The sequence below is a fragment of the Cyprinodon variegatus genome, unplaced genomic scaffold, assembly GCF_000732505.1.
Source record: "Cyprinodon variegatus isolate N-32 unplaced genomic scaffold, C_variegatus-1.0 Scaffold502, whole genome shotgun sequence".
Lineage (NCBI taxonomy): Eukaryota > Metazoa > Chordata > Actinopteri > Cyprinodontiformes > Cyprinodontidae > Cyprinodon > Cyprinodon variegatus.
The window spans coordinates 284,257-309,390 of record NW_015150955.1 but is presented as its reverse complement, the minus strand read 5'-3'; the positions used below and the strand labels follow the sequence as shown (position 1 = coordinate 309,390).

Here is a 25,134-nt window from a genome sequence, read left to right as displayed (position 1 = left end):
TGAACTTGCTGTTCTACTTGAGATCATTACTCCAACGCAGAGACATTTGAACGCTCTGAGTCTCTGTCCACTAATAGACAGCTGTACTCAGGCAGTCCTGGAGCATGGGGGGTATGGAGGGGGGGTGGTCCATCCATGTTACATGGTTTTAAGTAAGAGACCCTCTCAGAGCTACACACTCATAGCTAAGTTTAACACTGGCAAAGACAGACACATTAACAGTAGGGGAGCTACTTTCTGGCCATAGCCTATACTGGTTCCTGTCTGTCAACCTCACGCCTGCTTTTTAGCAACATTTTCTGTTTGTATACAGTTTTACCAAAGGATATTTTTCTTTTTTTCGGGGGAAGAGAAAATCAAAAGCTTATTATGCAGTCCTGTGCCAGGTGTGGGTTTGTGGTCTACCCAGCAGAAAAGATCAACTGCATCGACCAGGTATTGTGCATTTGTTTAAACATTCCTTATTCCATATTTACTTTTTCATACAATAACACAGATGCTAAAGGGATATTTACTGGAAGCTATGTTAAAAAAAAAGCTTTTATGAAACAATATTTTACTTGTTAAAAGTTTCACAATTTTTAAAATACATTAACATATTCCCAACATATTTTCTCAAAGAATGAAGCATCTTATTGTCTTTTAGTATTTACTTTACATTGGACTGTGTTTATGCCTAAATACAAAACATAAAAGCTAACTGACTAAAAATTGGTTTTCTTTTGAGGGAATAGTTGCTCAGACATTGTGAGTCAGAGAAGAGCCTAGAAGGAGCCCCTTTGTTCTTCAGCACCACTTTGAAATATCAAAGAACACAAAGTTTTACTGACAATGTCAGTAAAACTTCAAAGTTGTAACCTGTTGAGATTATGTTGGGCAATATTTTTTTGTGAGTAATGTTAGATTTTTTTCCCCCCTTAAAACAATGAGGTTAATCAAATTTATCTAAATCTGTTTTTTTACCCGCTAAGTACTGAGAGTTTATTCTAGTGCTAGATCTACTCAGCATTGAAAGATGGACAAATTAATTGGTTAAAACAATATTAAAAGTAAGCAAATAAATATTTTCTATGTTGTTTTATCTGTTAAGTTAAAATTAGAGTTTTAGCTACTCAGTAGGACAAGTTTGTACTACTGATACTTAACAGTCAGACTAATGAATTAATTTGCAATAGTCAGCATAAGCAGGCTAAAAATATGTCTATTTCATTTTCTCGCAACTACTTTAGACTGACAGAATGACTGAACTTTGACAGTGGTTAACCCCTTAAGAGTTAATTGTGTTGGTTTAGTTTTACAGAAGTGACAAAGGAAAAATAGGGAACACAGTCACTTTGAAAGTGTAAAATGTGTAAGTTTTGTTGTTTCCCTTTTGTATCTAAGTCTGTTTTTTATGATGCTGGAAGCAAAGTGCTGGAATTTGTAGTATGTTTTTTTTAATTTTTATAAATGTGTTTGAGGATAAATAGAATATCTCAGAGACCTGTAAAAATGATAATGTGTAGATTGAAACTGTAAATTTTATAATGGATGTTATCTCTTTCTACTAAGGCTGTTTTTTTTTTTCAAATTATCTATATGAACTTTTCTTTTTAGAAAATTCCACCAAACTTTTTTTTTTTTTCCCAAAGAACTGATGACATCATGCACTTTTCTTTCTTTTTCAGAACTGGCACAAAGCGTGTTTTCATTGCGATGTCTGCAAAATGGTCCTCACTCCGAATAACTTTGTCAGCCACAAGAAGAGGCCGTACTGCTCTGTGTAAGTGCTATATCAATCAAAAACAGACCAAGAAAATGTATCTATGGCAGGAAATATGAGTCTCATTTTGAAGAAAAAGAAGACGTATTGATATGTCAGTAAAATCAAAGTAATTCTAGAATTCTTCTTGCATGTGTTTTTGTTTTTTGTTTTTTCCCCTCTGGGAATGACATCCACATTTCATCCCAGCAGCCTTACATTTTTCTATTTCATGCTTTGCAGGCACAATCCAAGAAACAACACGTTCACAAGTGTTTACGAAACTCCCATCAACATCAATGCAAAGAAGCAAAGCAAGGCGAGCAGTGAGGTATGCCATCACATCATTTTGCAGCACAAATTCACTTCAAGAAGCTCCTACCTCTTTCTGTCTTAGTATTTACCATTGACAGGTACCTTAAACTGCACTGCAATGCTGCAAGCAAAATATTTGTCATTATCTGTCATGACAGAGTCCATTTTAAGAACTACATTTGCATGTGAATTTAATCAAAATAGACATACTTTTCAAAAGGTTTCAGAGTATTATTCTAATTTATTGTAATAATAAATCATTGCAAAACTATTTTGAGTTGAGATAATCTTAACTCCAAAACCTTATTTAGCTGGCAGCCTGATTTTTAACACTTCCATCCATTATTGTATAATCAAAAATGGCTGGAAAGGATACAGGTAGAGGGCAGCGCTAAGTTCTTGGTGACAGCAGGGGTTTGGAATGAGAAGTGTGCCTCTGTTTATTTCTGTATCTCTGACTGAGGCCAGACTACCCTGCCATGGCTTAGGCCACTTTATGCTTCAGGTGCCTAAAAATACACATAGAGAAAAACAGCCTCTGATCCCTGCCTTTCCTCTGCAGGGCCACCTGTTTCTGTCTGTCTGAGTCTGTCTGTGTCTAAAGGTTCAAGCAACCCTCCTATGCTCATATTAGCGATAGGCAAGCAAGCTTATAAGCAGAGAGATTCAGGACTTCACATGTTGATATTTAAGCACACATATAAATATACCTCAAGGCTGATGTCACACCACGCTGATGGACTCTACCTTTAAATGTTTGTACTTTTCTATTTCAGTAGTTATTTACGACATTTTTAAGGTAGATGTAAATCATTTTACAAATGTTATTAGGAGTGAAATAGATTTAAATGTCAGCCTTGGCAAGGTGATGGTTAAAAGCATTAAAGCTTCTTATCCTTTGCAAAACAGCAGTTCTAAAATTAGTTTAGGATATTTACTGCTAAAGTATATCCAATCCAAAACAGTTTTATTTGTTAAGCACTTATAAAAAGACCGCAGTGGAACCAAACGGTTGTACAGAAAAATTAATAACACAGCAGGATGCATATTATATTTTGGGCCTTTCATGGTGTGTCCTGTTTCATCTTTATTGGAACCTGGTAGTTATTATTAACATCACACTTCTGCTGTATTTCTATCAACACACTTTTCAAAAATTCCAAAAGAAAATGTGTTTATTTTTATATCTAGTGTTTAGCTTCAAATAGCTGCATAGTCTTTGCATAATAGCTCAAGCATAACCTGATGGGATTCAAACATAATTCCTAAGTTATGTACCTTAAGTTTTTCAAATTCTCTGACAGGTTTACTTCCAGTGTTTCTCTGTGTTCCATCCCAATCATCTGTAAATCAAATCTGAAACACTCCCTGTGGATGAATAGCCTCCCCAGCATGATGCTGCCACTACTATGGTTTCATGGTGGGGATGGTGTAATCGGGGAGTTTCCACATAAAGGGCCAAAAAAATCTGTTTTGTTCCACTTAGATCAGAAACATTTCATATTTTATTTGTATTCCGCATTAAATATTTTTTTGTGGTTTGCACAGATGTGATGATATGCTACTGCAACAATATGTTAGGACTGGTTACACATTCTGGATGATGCAGTTAAAACCAGCCAAAATGAGCTTTTTTTATATATTGCTAATATTTCTGTTTATAAGGAGCTTCAAGCAAATTAAAAGGGTGTTGTGTCTTGTGTGTTTTTAAAAATGCCTGCTTGCTTTGGCCTAATGCTTATGGTTCATGTGCCACTTGTAGCTGAAGTATCGCGAAGATGGCGAACGCTTTATGTCCAGCTTCCACTGTGACATGAGATCCATGGAGTTGGAGAAGGTACGCCTAGCCAGTCAGACGGTGAGCCAGGTGAGCTCCCAGAGAGCAACTGGCCAGCACATCCAAGTCAAAGGAAGCTTTAACAAAACTTTGGAGGATTATTTTTCACAGATATTCAATGCTTTAACTTTTATTCATTTTAAAAAAGGTCACGGTTGTTTTTTTCCTCCTCATATGCGCATCTCAGCTTTTGTTCCCATGCTGAATCCTAAGTAATTCACATGTTCATTAGCATTCAGACCGTGAGGGGTCCACTAGGCTTGCCTGAAACAAAACAGTTGTTCTGTAAAACAATGCTTTAGAAGAGAATTATGCTTTAAAAAGGAGCATAAACAGAAACTAAACATATAAATGGCTTCTCTTGATTTTGGTCAAAGTAGTTGGAAAGGTTACAGAGGTCTGGTTCTTGGAAATATTTTCATAAACTTCACTTAATGATCTATATAAAGAATATAATAGTTATGTTATGAACAAAACAGATCACCCACAAATAGCCAAGACACGACAGATCGGTGGGTGATGCTGTTTATTACACCTGTTTACATTACTGCTAATACTTCCATAGTTAAATGATACTTGGAGTAATTGTTTGGGTCAAAGGCAGATAAAAATTTCAAGCATTGGGTTAGAAGATCCTCAAATGAAAACACTTAAATGAGAATAAAACTGTTTTTTTAAGTTTATTTTGGATCACTGATTCCAAAGGGAAGACAAAAATAAACCGTATTATTATCTCGTTTTCCAGGTAAGACTAAACAACTAGATTCATTTATTTAATGCAAAAGGTCACATAGCATGCAACTGCAAGCATACATTGTTTCATGTTTTCCTTTTTTCCTGTTTAGGTTTTAATGTTTAATCATTTTTAATATTAAAACAGGCCTTTCAGGCTCAGTCTGAGTTCTCACAGCAGCAGAGCTGGTATTCAGGGATGGTGACCAACCAGCAAATCGTGACGATGTCAGAGGCACAGAAAACCATCAGTGATGTAAGTCTTTACAAGTAATTGCTTTAAAATAAACATGCAAGCGTAGATTATTAAAGTGTCATATAGTGTTTGTAATTGTCCCAGTTTATGATTTTGAGTTTTTCCTTTAGGTAAAATATAAAGAGGAATATGAAGAGGCAAAAGGAAAAGGCAGCTTCCCTGCAATGATCACGCCTGGTTACAAAGCTGTAAAGAATGCCAATACTTTGGCCAGTAATGTAAGTTTAAATCAGCTGTTACCGTAGGTCCAGTGCAGCTATATTAAAGATCAAACAAAGTAATATAATCTGATGCTTCTTCTTTTTTTAGGTAGAATATAAAAAAGGGCATGAAGAAAGAGTTTCAAAGTATACAACGTTTGTGGATCCTCCAGAGGTGCTTCTGGCCAAGAAACAGTCACAAATTGTTAGCGATGTAAGCTTTAAATTATGTATTTCTTGCTTTCTTGATCATTTAACAGAAACAAGGTCCCAGAAACAAATTACAAAACTCTAATGCTTTTCCCCACAGTATGCATATACAGAGGAATATGAGCAGCAGAGGGGGAAAGGCAGTTTCCCTGCGCATCTTACTCCTGGATACAAGATGTCAAAGAAGGCAGCTGAGCAGGCCAGTGATGTAAGCAAAAAATATAACATAAAAAACTATTTTTGGTCTGAATATAAATGCTTTAACAGAATGTTTTATTATTACCCAAACTCATTGCACCAGATTAAATATCGTCAGATGTACGAGCAAGAGATAAAAGGCAAAGCCAGTGCAGAAGCAGCAGCAGCTGAGTTGGTTCATGCAAGAGAAAATGCAGAAAACTTCAGCCAGGTATGAACACTATTGACTCAAATAGTTCAAGTCCATTAGACACACAAATATCAGCCATCTTAAACCATGTTTTCTTTATTTAAACCAGTATGCAAGTAAATTTAAAGCACTAAGAAATCCTGAAATGCACTTTGATTTTAAAAGCTGGTTAGATAGGGACACAGTTTGTAGCAAATGTTGCCTTATAGGATAAGGATGATTTTTTAAACCCCAGCCTGGGTAGAGGTTGCAGATTCTACCTGTGCACAAGTGGATTCTCTTAAGATGAGTTTGAGCGTTCATTGTTTACCCTGTGATGGACTGCAGACCTGTCAAAAGTGTCCTGTGTCTCTTCAGTGGAGAAAATTAGCACCACTAGGAATGTAGTTTAAAGCATTTCCTTAAATTGCATTTGAACTTTTTTTGCTCACAATAGTGAAACTCCTTTCCATGTCCAAATAAAAATTATTATTAACTGAATTTTAGTCAGACAAAACATGTTTAAAGAATGACGGTGAGTGCAGTGCAGCTTAAAGTTGTTAATGAAACATGCTGTTACTCATCTGTGCTCAGTGAAAAACACAATGGCCTTCCAAGACCAACGTAATGTTAGCAAGTTCCCCAGGTCATTGTGAGTTATTGAGGGAAAGCTTTATGTGTTAATATGTTCAGTTGGGAGGACAAAAATGAAGATAAAAGGTCTTCCCAGGATTTCTGAGCAGTAGATTTGCAGACCCTACCTAATGCTATGTGACAAACAAAATGTACCAATTGGCAAAAAAAAAAAAAAAAAAACAAGATTGGGAAAAAAATCATTACTGAATGTCTTAAATTTTTGCATTATTCAGGTAGAAAAGGTCATTTCTGCCATTATTTGAACCCTATTCTATTTATCACTCAATACTCTCCACCTGCTGGTTTTCTTTAACATTTCGTGTGGCTCAGACCTAAAACATCAACTAATACTGCTGTTATTAAGATTGAAAGAAAAATAAAAACACTGATAAACAAATTTCTTTAGCTTGTGACAATAATGTAAAATATATCCTGTTGCAGTTAAATATTTAGTGCAAACATGCAGATTACATATCTTCAGGGAGTAATTTTTGATTTACTCAATGTTATTTTTCATAGACATCAGCACATGTGTGGATCTGACAGAAGTTACACAAAACTATAAAACACTGTAGACCATTACCTTTTCTTGCAAAACATATCCACAGATGACCTGATGGTCTTGCTGCTCAGTCCTCTTGTTACTGCGGCACAATGGCGTTCAAGTTAATACGCTTTGGATTATTCTCTGTGCTGAAACCAAAATTCCATTTCTTTACTGATCCGGGGGGAAAATGCATTTTGAATGGGGAGACTGTTTCGTTTTGGTTAACAGTCTGCCATCCCAACTTTGAAAAATTTCTTTTGCAAGTACTTTTTTTTTTTTTTGCAGATTGCCTACACTGAAGAATATGAGCAGCAACGAGGAAAAGGCAGTTTCCCTGCTATGATCACTCCTGGTTATCATCTTGCAAAGAAAGCTCAGGAAAATGCTAGTAATGTGAGTATCACCCTAAAAATCATTTAACCCATCAATGTTGTAAAAGACTGAGACATTTAGGAGCAAAATAAAGTCAGACATACAGTCATTTATGTTGAAGAAAAAGATGCATAGCTTGTCTGGATGCCACAAGGTCATATCTGAACATTCTCAGTGTGAGCTGCTAAAAAAGGAAGCACACATCATTAGTGTCGCCATGTGAGCTTAAGCCAAACTGCCAAAGCACAGTGTGAACGCTTCGGCCTCATACGTCATCAGGCCTTGTTATTACTTTCATAACAGGTTAGGGAAAACAATCAAGGGACTTACCCCATCATAACCCTTAAAACGAATAGGACCGCTTGTATGAGCATTAGAGTGTGTCTAAATCCTGCTCAGACAAACTTTCTACCTAACAAAATCTGTTGTTTTCTCTGCAGCTAAAATACAAGAAGGATCTAAACAAGATGAAGGGCACATCACACTTCCATAGTCTGACCTCTCAGGACAATCTGAGCTTAAAGAATGCACAAAAAATTAACAAGCTTGTCAGTGAGGTAAATTTGTAAAGCATTCACTTATTTTTGTATTCTGCATGAAGTGAGCAGGTAAAATAGCCTGCTTAGTAATTGCGTGTTTGCATGTGTGAAGTATCGGGTCTAATGTGTCAGATTCCAATGAAGCTGGTGCCTCCAAACCCTCATCTCTATCACAGCTGGCATGCTTTTCTTTCAAGGCTGTAGCTTTCAACCATCCCATCAAACTCTATTATGTTCTGGCTCACCCAGAGTCATCTTTCCTGACCCCCAGTAAACATGTAGTCAGGCTGAGACATTTATAGAACATCATGCGATCATTGTTGTTTTTAGTACCTCCAAGATTAAAGACAAGTCAGAGATATATTTAGGATGCCACATAAAAAAAATCATTTTGCATCTCATCGAGCTGAAAAAATAAAATAAATAAAAAAGAAAGAAAAATGTTCTAACCAAGATGTTTGCTTTTGCAGGTAGAGTATAAGAAAGACTTGGAGAACACCAAAGGACACAGCATTAACTTTTGTGAGACTCCGCAGTTTCGCAATGCTGCAAAAATTGCTCAGTTCACCAGTGATGTAAGTCTAAAATCAAATATTAAGAAACAGGATAGTGACTTTATTTACTTGATTTTTTGTTCTTTAATTGATACTACGTATATATTAATATTACAATCCTAATTCTAAATTGATGCTCTATTCATTCCTATATAATTACATTTTGTTTCATCTTAATAGAACAAGTATAAAGAAAAGTATACCAGTGATCTAAAGGGCCACTATGAAGACTCTGGATTTGATAAGAAGACTTTGCACGCCATGAAAGTGAGGAAGCTGGCCAGTGATGTAAGTCTTCACTTAGTGGACTCTTTGAAAATACCTCTGTTGTGTAGGGTTTAATTTTATCTCAGCATTAAATGATAGATCTTCATGATGTAGAATCTTTCTTATAAAAAAAAAAAAAACTGAGATCCTTAAAGTTGCTATCACACAAAAATAAAAACCTAGTGGCATGAAGAAACATATATGAATCCACCTGTGTTACATATATGACAACTGTACAGTGTGATACAGCAAAAGAACAGACTAATTCAATTTTTGACTTGGTAACAGCTGTAGTTTTTCTTTTCTTTTCTTTTCTTTTATTTTCTTTTGTTTGTTTTTTTAATGATTGCCCTGCCATTTTAGGATGCAAAATTAACTGCTCCCTACAAAGTGTTTGATTGTCCTAAGTAGTAGAATACATTTTTTTAATGAATAAAAAAAAAAAAACAAGTCGCCTAGACTACTTTCCTGTTTTAGCATAAGTCAGCATTCATCTTCCTCAGTGCAGACAAAGTGTCTGCATGATGTCGCATGGAATAATAGATATTGTTCTTAATGGTTCATCTTTATTTGCATTTGTAGTGGCAGCATCCATTCCATAGTATCTGACCAGTAGCTTTTATACAGTCAATCTTTTTAACTTTTTTTTTTGGTCCAAATTAATCCATGACAGCCAGTCTTAGCTAGAGGTAGATAAATATTAGCTAAATATAGCTATATGCTGTATTATCAAATGACTGAGAGGTAATGTGGGAACAAAGTTCAATTTTGCAAATGTTTGTTTGGTATAGAAACAAAAGATTGAAGCACAGAAACGTGGTCAGGTTTTAAAGATGAAGAAAGTATTTGCTTAGAGTTAATTAAACTCTCTATTTCCTATGTTAACATGATTCAATTGCATTTTTTGTGCCAGATTTCTTATAAACAAGGCCAAGATCAGGATCATGGGGAATATAACTACCCAGCCACTATTACACCAGGCTACAAAAGCCAAAGGAAGTTGGACCCACTGAAAGATGTAAGCACCTCCAAGCCATTTCAAGCTCAAATTCATGACAATCTCTCTATACATTCTCGAAAAGTCTGAAAATGTCTTTCATTTGAATTAGTGATTTTCAAAGTCTGGATAAAGCTGAGAAAATTAAAATATGAGTCTGGAAAAATATTTCCACAATTGTTTATTCCATTATCTAAGATACAAAAGTCTTAAAATAAAGGTGTTCAAACAGTGAATAGTGCCTAGATGAATTGTTAAAATTATATTTTAGTCCAGCTTATTGATTATTTAGATGTTTGAGTTACCAAATGAAAACAAAGACATAAGTAATAATAAAAAAAATAGAATTTTGCTGATTAGATGGAAATCGCTCTCCTCCTTGGGTCTGGTTTAGCAGCCAAATAGTCATGGAAAAGTTACAAACTTTGATTTACAAAAATATTAATTTATTGTAGTAAAGTAATGATAAAATTATTCTAGCTAATTTTTAGAATTTAATAAACAAAATTAGGGGAAAATTAAATATATTTTCATTTAGAAATGTATGTAACTTTTAAATGTAACATTTATTGGGACCTATTCACTATAATAATAATAATAATAATAATAATAATACTACATAGTCCTCATGCAATGACTTCATCCTTCTGATATGTTACTACTTAAAAACGATTGCAGAAGAACTACAGGCAACATATTGACCAGGTCAAGTACAAGTCTGTGACGGACACACCTGAGATTGTATTAGCCAAGAAAAATGCTCAGCTTGTCAGCAACGTAAGTAAACACCAAGTAGGGTGTGTTACTGATCATTTTTGCATGCATCAGCACTGAATTTACCTGTAAGTTATGTGAACACATGATTAATTTGCTCCCACCAGCTAAATTATAAAGCAGGCTATGAAAAGACGAAGCATCAGTACACTTTATCTCAGGATCTGCCCCAAATCCAGCAGGCTAAAGCCAACGCAGCTTTGTGCAGTGATGTAAGTTTGCACTTTTCTTGGTTTTACAACACAAGCCAGTAATAAAGCTTTGGTTGGCATGTGGACTTTTATGCAAAGTCCTCCTTATTTTCTTATTAATGTTTCTTTTAATTCTAGATTAAATATAAAGAAGAGTGGGAGAAAACCAAGTCCAAAGCTTGTGAAACTGGTGTGGATGACCTGAGCGTAAGAGCTGCCAAAGCTTCAAGAGACCTAGCCAGTGACGTAAGTAGACAAAAACTTGTTTGTTTGAGAAGAGATGCAGGGAAACTGCTGACATCTAAGCAACAATAACAAAAAAAAACCCCAAAAACTAATGTATATTAACCAAGTTTAATGGTCTGTATTTTAAATTAAGTGCGATTATGTTCTATTTCAGCTGAAATACAAGGAATCCTACATGAAAAACAAGGAAAAAGCTGTCGGGGTCAACATGAGTGACTCCAAGACTTTGCATTCTCTTCAAGTGGCCAAGATGAGCAGTGATGTAAGTAAAATGACCTCAGAGGTCTCAGTCTAAAAAAATATATAATTAAAAACAGCATGTGTTTTGAAAAACTACAATAGAAATACAATAGACAGTAAATATTATTTATTGCATATACACACAAGACTAACAAAATAAGCAAAAAAGAGCAAAAATCAAAAAGGTAAAAGGGACTGTCTGTAAAGGAATGAAAACATATCTAAGAAAAGAAAAACCTGTGCAGTTATTTGCATACTTGGCTTGAAGGAACAATGTTCAAAAAAAGGAAATGGCAGCACAGTTACATGGATCCCTGGGGAACCCAAACATTGAGATAGATTGATATATAGCTGACAAAAAAAGGCTCTAAAGCAACAGAGAAACTCCAGTGGTGAGTCTGACATAGCGGAAAAATTGAAAATCTACTTTTGGAAAGTAAGCTTGAATGAGCGATGCAGACAGAAACTTGTAAACAGAGCGTGCTCAAGGAGAAATTGGCTTGTGCATGCTCTCGCATGCGTTTAATTGGCGTTCCCTCTTGGGAACAGGAACACAGTTGTGCATGTGCATTTTTTTTTTAAGTGGAGAGGGCGGTTCTTTTCAAAAATGAATGGAAATCCTCCACTATACTATTGACTAAAGCCCCTTCTGAAATATCATCAGTACAAAAAAAGAATTTGATATCTATTTTACTCATCTCTTATTAATTAGAGCAGAATAATAACAAAAATAAAAGGAAAGTGAGCAGAAATCAAGGAATATCACACCAGTAGAATGATGTACGTATTTCAGAATAACTCCACGTTCCAAAATAATTAGTTCAAATTACTGAAGGTAAGTCATTTTATCTGATAACATAGTTCTACAGACTGGAAGAAAACCATCGCCATCCCAGTTAAATGAAAGCAAATCAATCAAAAGTATCTGGAATAACTAGGCTGGATGAACCCGTGCAGAGGGAAAAAGAAACATCTTTAATTATGACTAAAATGTGCTTCAGCAAACACAGATAATCCAGTCAGAGTTTTGAGGAAAAATTTCATATTCAGATTAGAAAGCGATATAAACATGTATGCTTGGTGTTGTCAAAGTAAAGTAAACCTTTACACTCGTCATAAGGGCGTGTAAAGCTTTGACTGAAGCTGTGCTTGCAGCGTGCATCAGATTGAAAACTGTCACTGTCCTTCCCTCATCAGATTGAATACAAAAAAGCCTCCAAGGAGAGCCAGGCTCAGTACAGCCTTCCTCTGGACATGATCAATCTGAGCCACGCCAAGAAAGCTCAGGCTCTGGCCAGTGACCTGGACTATCGCACACAACTTCACGACTATACCATCATATCCGATGACATGAAGGTCCAGCAAGCCAAAAAGGCCTACTGCCAGCAGAGTGAGGTGAGAGAATAACCTCAGGACACTCGGCAGAGTATGAAGCTAAATAGACAAATAAATAATAATTTTTATTTTCTTCCTGCAGAACCAGTATCGTTCAGACCTGAACTGGATGAAAGGTGTGGGCTGGGAGACGGAGGGATGCCTCAACATAGCTCAGGCCAAGAAAGCTGGAGATTTGCTCAGCGATGTAAGTCTACTTACAACATTTTAAGATGTTAAAGATCCTTCTACCATTTATAAGGCAGTGCTTATAAACTCTGTTTCCTGTTTTCAAAGGTCAAATATCGTCAGAAGGCCGACAAAATAAGATTCACCCAAGTGGCTGACGATCTCTCCATCAAACATGCCAAGAAGAGTCAGGAGCTGCAGAGCGATGTAAGGATCTCCTCTTTCAACTATTTACTTATATGTTCCATTATATATACTGCCTCTTCTGTGTGTGTTTACGTCTCGGATTTTTCCAGCTGGCGTACAAAGCAAACACAGAGCAGATGATTCACCAATACACCATCAATAAAGACGAGCCGCTATTTGTGCAAGCGAAAGCAAACGCTGACATGCTCAGTGGAGTGAGTTGGATTTAATCTTTTCTGAATTTTCTGTTGTGCTATTTTTGCCAAGGTTTATGTGGGTTTCAACCCCTTACCTCATTCCTGTTTCACCTCCTTGACAGATTTTTCTTGCACCCACATATAAGACTAATAAAGGGAATTTTCTCTCTTTTTCCCAAATGTTTAGATGCATGTTTATCATACACAACCTTCATCACTTTGCACCGAATGAAGTCAAAATGCATCTTTTTTTAACCTGCAAATGTTTGAATGAGATCAATGCTGAAAAAATTAATTACAGATGTAATTTTACAACTTCCAGTGTAAAGAAAATTATGAATAATACCCAACCTGGTTCCAATTTATCACAAACACTATAGTGAAAATCTTTGTGAGGCCTGTTTTCATGGTGGCCGAGATTCCAGATGCTATGTAAGATTTCTAATGCATGTGATGCAACATTTCTTGGTTTATTTGTTGTTCTATAGAAAGTATACAAAAGCCAGTGGGAGAAGCAGAGGGAAAAGGGCTTCGAGCTCCGTTTGGATTCTCTGTCTATACTTACAGCAAAGGCTAAGACAGACCTGGCCAGTGATGTGAGCTTTTTTCATATATTTATAAACCTTTTTCCAACATCTCATACGTCTATTGCTTTGTAGCCACGCTTGATGGTAGAATACACTTTTAATATTATGTGTCTTCTTTCACCTTCTCTGTTTCAGATTAAATATAAGCAGGAGTATGAGAGAAGCAAAGGCAAAGTGATCGGGATTAAATCAGTCAGCGACGACGCTCAGATGGCTCACTCTGCTCTGGCCACCAAACTTCAGAGCGATCACCAGTATAGGAAGAACTATGAGGACACAAAGACTAAATACAGGCAAGGCCTCCAGTTTAACCACACTCAGGTCTTTTTTTATATTTTTGCTCAATAATCAAGTTGCCTTAATCTTTGAGAGCAAAACGGTGGTTGATTCTTATCTTATTAGATTAACTGTACATAAGTCATATGGAAGGTGTGAATAAATAAGAATACTTGTAATTTTTTTGCAGCCGACTTCATAATTAATGACTTGAATCAAAAACAGTTTTAGAAAAATCTGCTGAACATGAAGTCAACTGTTTAGTAGAATTTAATGGTGTTTGGTGTCTCAGTTATCAGAAAAGGCTCTGCTTTAAATCCTGGCCTAAGTGATTTGTGGATATAGGCTTCATTTTCTCCTAGATCATGCGGGGGTTCTCTCAGGGTACTCCAGTCCCATGACTGTTTAATTGGTCTGGCGTGAATGTGTTCATGTATGGTTTGTCTTAGTGTCAACCTGTGATGTACTGGTACCCTGACCAGGGTATATCCCTGTATGCTGCTATAAACTGATGAAAAAAAGCTGAAAAATGGAATCTGCCAATGCAAAAATGTTTATTTAGGAATCTGAGCTTCTCTAAAAAGAAACAAAGTGGATCAGAGGCCTTTGTAAAAATGAACAATCGAAAAAATTTTAATTTAAGTGATGGCACTTAACACCGAGTTATTACACCTATAGGAGCTATCCCCAGCCAAAAGATCAGTTTGTTTTATTAGTTAACTTTTGCTAAATTTCTATTGGTATTTTATCCATATAATATCTTTTTCATTTTTTAATGAAAAAGATATTATATGGATAAAATACCGTTAATCAGTGTCTTCCCAAAGGTCAAGATATGCGCAAAAGATTTATCACCTTAGATGGGCGGCTGTGGGTTTCCACCCTGGTACAGATCAAAGCAAGATTTAAAAAAATAAAAAGGACATAAAGTTCAATCAATCAGTACAATTCCAGGAGACCGCATTCATATTTTCTAAAATCAGTCTTTCCTACAGTGTGTCTCTAGATATGCTGAACATCAGCCATGCCAAAAAAGCTCAAGATCTCGCCACGGACACCAACTACAGGACATTCCTCCACGAATACACCACTCTGCCGACAGACATGAACGTAGCCTGGGCTAAGAAGGCCTATGGGTTACAGAGTGATGTAGGTCTATTCCAACAACAACAATGAATATAAACTGTGAATATACGCTGCAATATTGTCCTTCCCGATTGTTTGTGCATTTGTGTTTAGAAACAGTACAGATCGGACTTGAACTGGATGAGGGGCGTCGGCTGGGAGGCCTCCAAATCTCTGGATGTTCAGCAGGCGAAGAAATCTTCAGATCTGGCCAGTGAGGTAATTTCAAACCCAGTTATTAACCTGTGGGAACACTGTTAGCACAGAGGCCATGTGAACGTTATGAAAGAAACTTCCACTAGTTTAGAACCATTGATCGTTTGCGTTCTATGTTAATTTGGCTTATATATGGGAGATGAACAGAGCTCCGAGTCCAGAGGAGTAAACTCTTTGATCAAATTAATCCAACCAAATAAACCAAAGATCTGTGGGTTTTTTTCATTGCCCTAAATGAAAAAGATTAGTCTTTTCATTTCAAGAAAGGTTTAAAAAACAGAAGAAAAATATTTTCTATCATCAGTAACAGGTTTATGTTTGAAGCCCTTATCAGGGTCATCCTACCTGAACAAAAGTTCAAATAAAATCATACAGACCAAAAAAATAACAAATCACTTATTCATGCATACACAGGCTGTCCAAACATATTTCAGCTAAAAAAATATTTTTGTTGGCTGAATCAAATGTCAAAGCTTTCTATTAATATTATAAAGCAAAGAATCCTTTTTGGTAATTTAATCCCTTCAAATAAAACCCTGACAAGAACATTTATAGAACAAACCTGAGACACTTTACAACATGGAATGACGCCCATAACACAATAAAAATAAAGAATAGAGTCGAGCTTTAGGAAGCTATTTCATTTATGTGGAGAAGACAGCAGCATTGGTTATGTGTGTTCTCATTTCTTTTTCTTTGTGGTCTTTTTAATTTATTTTTAGGAATACTAATTGTAATGTGTGTGTGCCCCCTACTGGTAATATTTATACCCCTGCTATTTTGGTCTCATCAGTCCAAACCGGTGGAGATTTTCTATCTAATGTGTAACATTATTTGTTCCTTTTATCTTTGCAGAAAAAGTATCGTCAGGACGTGAGCTCTCTGAGGTTTACCAGTGTTGAAGACACGCCTGAGATGATCCAGGCAAAGCTCAGCAACAAACTGGCTACTGATGTAAGTTCAGCTACATTATGACTATTTTAAGTTATTATTTTGTAGAGGGCAGATGTTTACATACGTCATATAAAAAGAGACACGGCTATATTTTCTTGATATCTAAATGTTTTCCTCCTCAGGTAAATTAGAATAACAGAAAATATTTCTATTTAATAAAAAACAAAAAAAGTGAAGGCTGAATTTTTTTTTTTTTTTTTGAAAATGTTTTAACTTTTTAAATGTTTCTTTTTTTTCTTCCTAATTGGTAGAATTGCTTTTAAACTGAATGACGTGTATATGCTGTTTCTGCCAATAGATTGTTGGAATTTATGTCCGTTCCCTTCAAAGGAAATGTCTCTGGTTAGATGGAAAAGATCTTGACTTATTACTCTGATTTCACATATTTTGCAGCCAACTTGAGAATTAATGACTTGAATCAAAAACAGTTTCAGAAAAACCTGCTGAACCTGAAATAAACTTCTGTTTAGTAGAATTTAATGGTGTTTGGTGGCTCATTTGTCAGCAAGGGCTCTGCTTTAAATCCTTTTTAAGTGATTTGCTGATATAGATTCTCCTAGATCATGTGGGGGTTCTCTCAGGGTCCTCCAGTCCCATGACTGTTTAATTGGTCTGGCATGAATGTGTTCATGCATGGTTTCTTACTGTCAAGCTGTGATGAACTGGTACCCTGACCAGGGTATATCCCCGCCTGTCTAGCAATGAGATAGACACCAGAAAAAAAATCTTCAAAATGAAAAAAATAAATAAATAAATAAAGTGGTCCAGGTGGCTGACAGCAGAACTTAAAGGAACTGTCTCTGGTTAGATGGAAAAGATCTTGAATTATTACTCTGATTTCACATAGTTCACTTTCCGCATGATTTTTATCTATTTTCTAAGGTTTGTCAGCCCTCCTGTAGCCAAAAATTCCCTCAGCATAATGCTGCCATCCCTGTACGTCACAGTTAGGTTGGTTTGCTCAGGCTCCTGTTTTTTCCGTCTTCTCCAAATGCAAGTGTAGAGCCAGGCCAAGTTGGAGTCAGTGGAAAAAGGACATTTGTGTTTTTAGTATTTCCTTTCTGGACACATCCCTCATGCACACTGAAATCTGACCTCATGGTTCTGTTTTGCAGAGATTGTACAGAGAAAAGGGAGAAAACATAAAGCACACCTACACCGTGAGTGGAGAGCTGCCAGAGTTGGTGCAAGCAAAGATCAATGCCAGAAACATCAGTGAGGTAAACTTTTCTCTTTTAGCTTTTGCATGTATATCTCTCATAGCTGAGTGTTCTGACTATTTGGTTTGGTCTCCTATGCATTTTTAGAGTCAATACAAGGAATCCTGGACAAAGTTGAGAGATGGAGGTTATAAACTCAGCCTGGATGCTATTCCATTCCAGTTGGCCAAAGCTTCTGCGGATATCCTGAGTGAGGTGAGACACAGCTCAACCACACAGAAACAGTTTTACTGCAAGGAGAATTAGAGTGAGATAAAAAAATATACTTGATGCTTAATTTCAGGTGAAGTACAGAGAAGAATTTGAGAAGACCAAAGGGAAGATGATCGGTCTTAGGGGGCTGCAGGATGACCTGAACATTGCACATTCAGTCCATGCCAGCAAATTACAAAGTGACGTAAGTGTTTCTGCACTGTACCTAATCTAGACTAATATAACAGCATAAAAACGTCTTTGCATCCTGTCATTAATTTAGATCACATATAAGAAGGACTCAGCGAAGCAGCTTTCGAAATTCCACCTGCCTATGGATATGATTGAGGTTGCTCACGCTAAAAAGGCCCAGTCTCTGGTCAGTGATCAAGACTACAGGCTCTCCTTGCACCACTACACCTCACTGCCCGACGACATGAAGGTCCAGGCTGCCAAGAGAGCGTATGCACTGCAGAGTGAGGTGAGAGGGGCTTTAGATGTCATTATGTATGGGTTCAGAGTTGCAGTCAGAAGTTTACTGCACCCTTAATGAGGCAGAAAGATGTATCTATCTATCTATCTATCTATCTATCTATCTATCTATCTATCTATCTATCTATCTATCTATCTATAGATCTATATAGATATATGTCTTCATTTTTCCACTCCCTTTGCGCAATTATCAGTGCTACTGCAAAAAAACAAACAAAAAAAACTAAAGTCCAGGGCTTTTATATTGGAAAGTCTCACTATGACTCCTCAATCTTTCTTCTGTTTTTTTTTTTTGGAGCCAAACAGCTCAATCTTAATCTCAACTGATTTTAGCAACCTTTATCTAGAATTGGGTTTTCTATGTAGGGAGAATCACATTTTAGTCCAGATTGTAGATGTTGATGTTGAAGGAGTTCTTGCTGCTTGAGCACTTTAAGTTTTATTTTTGGAGTTGAACACTCTAACACTGGATTATGATCTCAAATTCAAATCTAAAACTACTGTTTTGGAATAGCACCAAATATGCATAGGAGATAAATAAAATAATTGAAAAGACATTAAACCAGACAGTTAAGTGGTGGCTGTTTGTTTAATTAGGTCTAATCCATGGGGTATTAAAACCTGCACACAATCCCATTTGAAAATGATCACAGTGGAGAAAGAATTGCTTAAATGCATAATTTTAAGCCCAAAAAGAAAGTTAGATACATGCTCCTGATGACACACATCTGACATGAACTGTGTCCTTCATAGGAGACCAAAATTATGACCATATTTCTCAATACTGCTGTAATAAAATGAAATGCTGAAAATGAACCCAAAAGTCATCTTCAGGGTATAGATTTTTAATCTGTTGTGTTTGCAGAGAGTGTATCGATCTGACCTGAATTACCTGCGAGGTGCAGCCTGGATCGCCACTGGAGCGCTGCAGATTGAGGAGTCCAAGAGGGCCACAGACCTCATTAGTGATGTGAGATTTTAATTCCATTCTTTTTTTATTATCTATTCTCTTTTTATCACTTTTAGTCAGACATCAAATATTTATTTCTTTTTTTTTTTTGCTGTTACAGAAAAAGTACAGACAGCAGCCGTATAATTTCAAGCACACTTCAGTTACTGACTCCCCAGATATCATCCATGCTAAACTCAGTGGAAAAATCACAAATGAAGTAAGAATGTTGATGCACTTTTATATGGTTTTTGATTACTAACATAATATGCAACATAGTATTTCAATTGAAATGTATTTTCACAGCGTTTGTACAAAGAAAAGGGGATAAATGACCAGCACAGATACACTATCACAGCTGAGAGACCAGAGATTGCACAAGCAAAAGCAAATGCTGCCAACTTCAGTGAGGTATTCTTCCCAAATGTAGTTTCTCTCCAAAACAAAAACATAATGCAAGATGTTTTAGTTATTTTATGTGCACTGTATTTCCGCAGGTAAAGTATAGGGAGTCCTGGAATACTCTACGAGCTCAGGGTTACAAGCTCACCATGCAGGACATCCCCTTCCAGGCTGCTAAGAGCTCCACAGGCATCGCCAGTGATGTAAGCTCTCTCAAATGCAAAAGAACTCAAAATATATTCCTGTATGATATCAAAACAGAATGCACAAGTCAATGTTTAGAAGAAAATAACCTAATGCGTTTTTTCCAGTACCAATATAAACACAATCACCTGCTGGAAAAAGGAAAACACATTGGGGTCAGGAGTGTGACAGAGGATCCCTACCTGCTGCACTGCCTGCAGGCGGGCCGTCTGGCCAGTGACCAGGAGTACCGCAGGGATGCTCTGTCTGACAGCGGCCGTTATCACCTCACCTCAGACATGATCCATCTGGTGTCGGCTAAGAACGCCCAGGCCCTGGCCAGCGATCAGGACTACAGGAAGAGGCTGCATGAGTATACGGTGCTTCCTGATGACATGAAGGTGAAGTGGGCTAAAAAGGCTTACGACTTGCAGAGCGAGGTAAGGAATAAAGGCAAGGTAAAGGAAAGTGATGTAATGCTGAGATATGGTTTGCTTTATGTGTGTTGCTGTTTCATTGATAGAAACTCTACAAGTCAGACCTGAGTTTTATGAAAGGAGTGGCGTGGGATGGAGTGGGAGCACCTCAGCTGGAGGCAGCTAAGAAGGCAGGAGATTTAATCAGTGATGTGAGTATTTAGGGGAAAAACTGATACCAGAAAAAAAATTCTTTGATACTGTTAGAAATAGAAGGCTATTGCATATTTACACTGCAAAAAATCTTAATCTAACCAAGTAGTTTTTTCTTAAAATACGTGCTTTAGTTCTTGAATTGAGGAGGTAAGTGAGACACTTTACTAATAGAACAAGACTATTTACATTTAAAATAGGAAAAAAAAACAATTGCATTGTTTTATTTAAAGTGCATATTATCTAATTATCTTATTTTAAGAGTATAAATAGTGATTCCATTGGCAAATCATCTTATTTATCTACTCAAATTAAGGGGAAATACACTTAATTTGAGAATTTGTTTTACTTATTTCTAGATCATTTTTGCAGTGTATTTATTTTCCACGTTTTCTTTTTTATAATTTTTACCAAAATAAAAGAATACTAAATCAAAACATTGGACTTATTTGGTCTAACTTAAAAAAAAAATGTCTCTGTAATTTGACCAACAACAGTTATTCTGTAGAAAAAACCTTACCCTGTTAATTTGAAGCTTGCCTGATTACTCTTCTTGCAGGATTGTTTCAATATCCAAGGCCCTCTAGTTATATTCTAATTCTAAATTTGCGCTATTGGTCTTTGAAATGATATTAACAGTGTTACGTTTTTAAATGTGATGTGATGTTCTTTCCTGCAGAAGAAGTACCGTCAGCAACCAGACAGAATCAAGTTTACATCTGTAGCTGACTCGCCTGACATTGTCCACGCTAAGACGAGCTATCAACAGTGCAGTGAGGTAGGTAGAAAAAAAATGTGCCGAATATGTATTTTAAAGGGTCATTTGACAAGAATATATGGATAAAATATTTTTTCGCTTCGTGTATTACAGAGGCTGTACAAGTCTGGAAAGAACGACGACATGCATAAATACACTTTACACGCAGATGATCCAGACTTTGTCAGAGCAAAGATTAATGCTCAGCAGATTAGTGATGTAAGGCACATTTAAATACATATCTGCAAATAAGTCTTCTGCAGCTTCATATGATATTAACAAACATTTTTCTCCTTCAAACTTTCTTTCACATAAAGAAAGTTTACAAGGCATCTGGAGAACAGGTGAAGACGTCAGGCTATGACTTGAGGTTGGACGCCATTCCCTTCCAAACAGCCAAAGCCTCCAGAGAAATTGCAAGCGATGTAAGTTCTTTTGTTCAAAAGTCATAAAAACGCACACCCACTTGGTCTCAAGTTACAGTTTAAGTGTGCAGTTTGTAGGTGGTCATTATGTTACATGAAAAGCAACACAATTTCCATTGAGATGTGATCTCCTTTCATGTACAGTACAGTTACAAGGAGTCCCACCTGAAGGAGAAGGGCCAGCAGGTGGGGCTCCGCTGTGTGGAGGACGACCCCAAGATGGTTCACTCCCTGGCTGCAAGCAAGCTCCAGAGCAACCTGGAGTACAAACGTCAATCCAAGGAGGAGCGCGCCCACTACAACATACGGCCAGACCAGCCTGAGTTCCTGCTGGCCAAGAAGAGTCAGGCTCAGGCCAGCGACATCACCTACCGCCGTAAACTTCACGACTACACCTGTGACCCTGAGCAGCTCACGGTCAAACATGCCAAGCAGGCCTACAAGCTGCAGAGTGATGTAAGACACTATGCTACTCCTGGTTGAATAGTGGGTATAGACAGTAGTCCAGTTGTAAAACAAAAAGAAGGGGGATGGTGGAATTTATTTTTGGAAGCAAACAGCAAAATTAATATAGTCTATTAACCTAAAGCAATATGCATAGTATGGTTGTTACATGTCAGGTATGAACTTACAGTAGAACTGCAGTCAGTCGCTGGACTGGCATGGTTATTACTGCCCCTACATAGTTAAGGAGTAATTTCCCACTGGGATCACCTACATAGTCATAGTAGGCCACTTCTTTGATTTTATTTATTTTGCTCAGGCTACTCATAAGCCCACAGCCCGCCAAATGTTGAAAGGGCAATATTATTGCCATTATTGTTAATATATAGTAGAAATTTTACACATTCAGTGATAAAATGTTACAGGGGATGGTATTGGGGGGGATGGTCATTTAAGAAGGGGGACGCTCTCCCCCCTCATCCACCCTCAACTCAAGTACTGGGTATAGAGTACTAGTATAAAGGATGTAGTGTCCTGAAATTTGGACGTGACTTTCCAGGAATTTAACACCTTTTAAAAACTGATCAGCAGCTTTCCTGTGTCTCACTGTGAATTTTATTAAAACACGACCGGTTCTATTCCTTTAACTAAGAGGTACCTTTCTTGAACTTATATGGAGGTTCCTCTGAAAACCCGAAGGTTACTTTGTGGAACTTCCTGGGTACTTTCTAGAACTTATTGAACTTACTTTCTATTTACCCAGAACTGGGAGGTTATTCATTAGAAATTCAAATGTTTTTTTTCCTCCAGCTTTTTTAGAACTTAATTGGTTCTTTAGCAAAACGTACATTTGTTTCTATTACAGGATTTTTTTTCATTTCCATAGTGGTTCCTTTCAGGAGCTTACCAGATAGTCAGCAAATTTCAATAAACTCACTGGAAAATTTCTTGAACTTTATGAAACTTGCATGTTTGCACTTTCCTCTGATTGGGATGGTGTTTAGTAAGCCACTTTCTTAGAAACTGTATACAGTACACTGATGACTTTCCAGGTACTTGATTGTTACTCTCTGGAACTTTTAAGGTTTTTTCAGTAAATCTTTTTATAACCAGAACTTTGCTCCTTTCCTGAAACCTTCCCCATAGTGCAGCAGAATATTGTATAATTCATATGAATTTTTCAAGCTGGAAATTTAATACATTACTTTTCAAGGTCCAGCATTGTCAGAAATGCTGTTGGCCATAGGAAGATCCGAAACCCAAGATTACGTTACAGGGATTTTCAAAAAGCAAAGCGGATGAAGATTGTAGATTATTACCAATCTGAATTGATTGTTGTCTATTAAGCATATATTTTTTTTCTATATTTCCACAGGTGAACTACAAATCTGACCTGAACTGGATCAGAGGTGTTGGATGGACCCCTCCTGGCTCACACAAGGCTGAGCTCGCCCGCCGGGCTGCAGAGCTGGGCTTTGCTGAGGGAGTTACCACTGATGAGGCTATTGCAAAGTACCAGCATATGATGATGGTGAGGAAGGCTGTTTAGCAGTATGAAAAAATTATTTTTTTTTTTATAAAGCCCTTATTTACAAAAGAGAACTTTCTTACTTTCAGCTGCATCACCAGCAGCAGATGGAGCAGCAGCAGAAAGAGCAAGAAACCGCCGAGCAGGTGGCGACCAGTGAGGAGATTAAGAAAGGCATCAACATGGACGCCATGGAGGTCCTTCACGTAAAAAGGAAGAAGACCATTCAGACGGTCCAGAAAAAATCCTCCACAGTTACAACGTCATTCAGATCCATGGAGAAGAAGTCCTCCTCCTCCTCCTCTTCCTCTGCAGTTGCCATTCAGGATGCAGTGAAAACAAATATCTCCAGTAAAGCCGCCATAGAAAACCCATAGTTATTTTATTATTAATACCAGCATTTAGAGTTTTACGGAAGAGAATTAGGGCCACTGGAAAAAAAAAAAAAGTTAACTGATTTTTAAATTTTATTTCAATTTTAGTATGGGAAAAAAGTCAGAATTCTGACTTTAATCTCAGAATTCTGACTTTTTTATTGTCAGAATTTAGTCAGAATTCTGAGAAAAAAGTCAGAATTCTGACTTTTTTCCCATACTAAACTGAAATAAAATTTTAAAATCATCTAACTTTGTTTTTTTCCACTGGCCCTAATCCTCTTCTGTGGAGTTTAGTGAAATTAACAAAAGATACATTTTTCAAAATGGCCATATTGATGCAATAAACTGCTGCAAAGAAGGACATCCGGAACGTTGAACCAAGGCTTAATTTGTAATGTGAGCTAAAGGGTTTATGTATGTTTTGAACAGAAGGGATTTTGGGATATTTGAGGAATTTGACCTGGAAAGAGAGTTAAACATGTTGCAGGAAGGAAAATAAGCGAAAGGAAATACTAGAACTAAAGCTTGTGTTTTTGGTTTGAGAGAGCTGGACCTGAAATTGTTTTCATGACCAGCATTTTATCTTCAGTGTAAAAGCAAAGGCTGTTGGTGAAGAGTGCATCAAAACTCTCATTGTAGCTTAAGATCGATCATTTAGTGCACTTTGAGCAAAGCTCCTTTATTTAGAAAAAAGAAAACATTTGATTCTGGCAGGTTCAGCTTTTTGAGTTTTTTTTTATGTTTTCTGTCACTCAAAGCTGGGCTGAGAGTTAATGCTTGCTTTTGTCGGCGTCCTAATAAAGTTTTTCATTGCAATCTATGCCTTGTCTTTATTTGCAACTTATAACTTTCTACTCCACTACATTTTGAGGAAGCTGCTAGTTCTTATTCCCTTTTGCTCAGCGTAGCTTTGTAATCAACTGTTGCCGTTTTTATTTCTTGAAATGCAATTTCAACATAAAAGATAGCAGCACTTAGGACTGAATTTAGACACCAGTGTTTTAGAGATTTAATGGCATTCCACAAATATGAGAAACTCACATAAGGTGTTAGTTGTTGCAATTTGGATGAGTTTAAACCTCTATTCCATAGTGAAAGCATGAGGAAAATCAAGACACTCCTGTAATCCTAGTCATGGCAACCACAAACAGGCTTAAATTGGAAGGCAACCAGACTTTCGTTCAGTTCAGTTCCAGGAGTCTTTTTCAATTCTGTTGCCTAGTACAGAGCAATCTCTAATAGGTGAGCTGATGTATTTAAGCAGCATGGAGGTCCATCCTGCTGCACACATTCCAAGTCAGATACAAATGAAATAGCCGGCCTTTGTTCTTCTGGATTGTTGGAGCCTTTTGTTGTGCATGAGCTATGTGATTGGTCTTTTAAAGAAGAACAAGAATTGGGATGTGAAATA

General features: G+C 36.9%; 1 protein-coding gene across 1 annotated transcript; it reads left to right on the top strand.

Moving 5' to 3' along the window:
* The first annotated feature begins 185 nt into the window (after positions 1-185).
* nrap (nebulin related anchoring protein) lies at positions 186-23,771 on the top strand. Its single transcript, XM_015390491.1, has 43 exons — positions 186-435; positions 1,668-1,762; positions 1,985-2,072; positions 3,819-3,923; positions 4,774-4,881; positions 4,992-5,099; positions 5,191-5,295; positions 5,392-5,499; positions 5,593-5,700; positions 7,127-7,234; positions 7,654-7,770; positions 8,223-8,327; positions 8,487-8,594; positions 9,487-9,591; positions 10,249-10,347; positions 10,452-10,556; positions 10,674-10,781; positions 10,936-11,043; positions 12,219-12,416; positions 12,499-12,603; positions 12,693-12,791; positions 12,881-12,985; positions 13,456-13,563; positions 13,690-13,847; positions 14,826-14,979; positions 15,070-15,174; positions 16,027-16,125; positions 17,241-17,345; positions 17,433-17,540; positions 17,629-17,742; positions 17,821-18,018; positions 18,895-18,999; positions 19,100-19,198; positions 19,285-19,389; positions 19,476-19,583; positions 19,692-20,003; positions 20,087-20,191; positions 20,872-20,970; positions 21,064-21,168; positions 21,267-21,374; positions 21,519-21,830; positions 23,194-23,349; positions 23,436-23,771. Exons 1-43 carry the CDS (start codon positions 370-372, stop codon positions 23,721-23,723), a joined length of 5,412 nt encoding a protein of 1,803 aa, XP_015245977.1. The 5' UTR covers positions 186-369; the 3' UTR covers positions 23,724-23,771.
* The last annotated feature ends 1,363 nt before the right edge of the window (positions 23,772-25,134 follow it).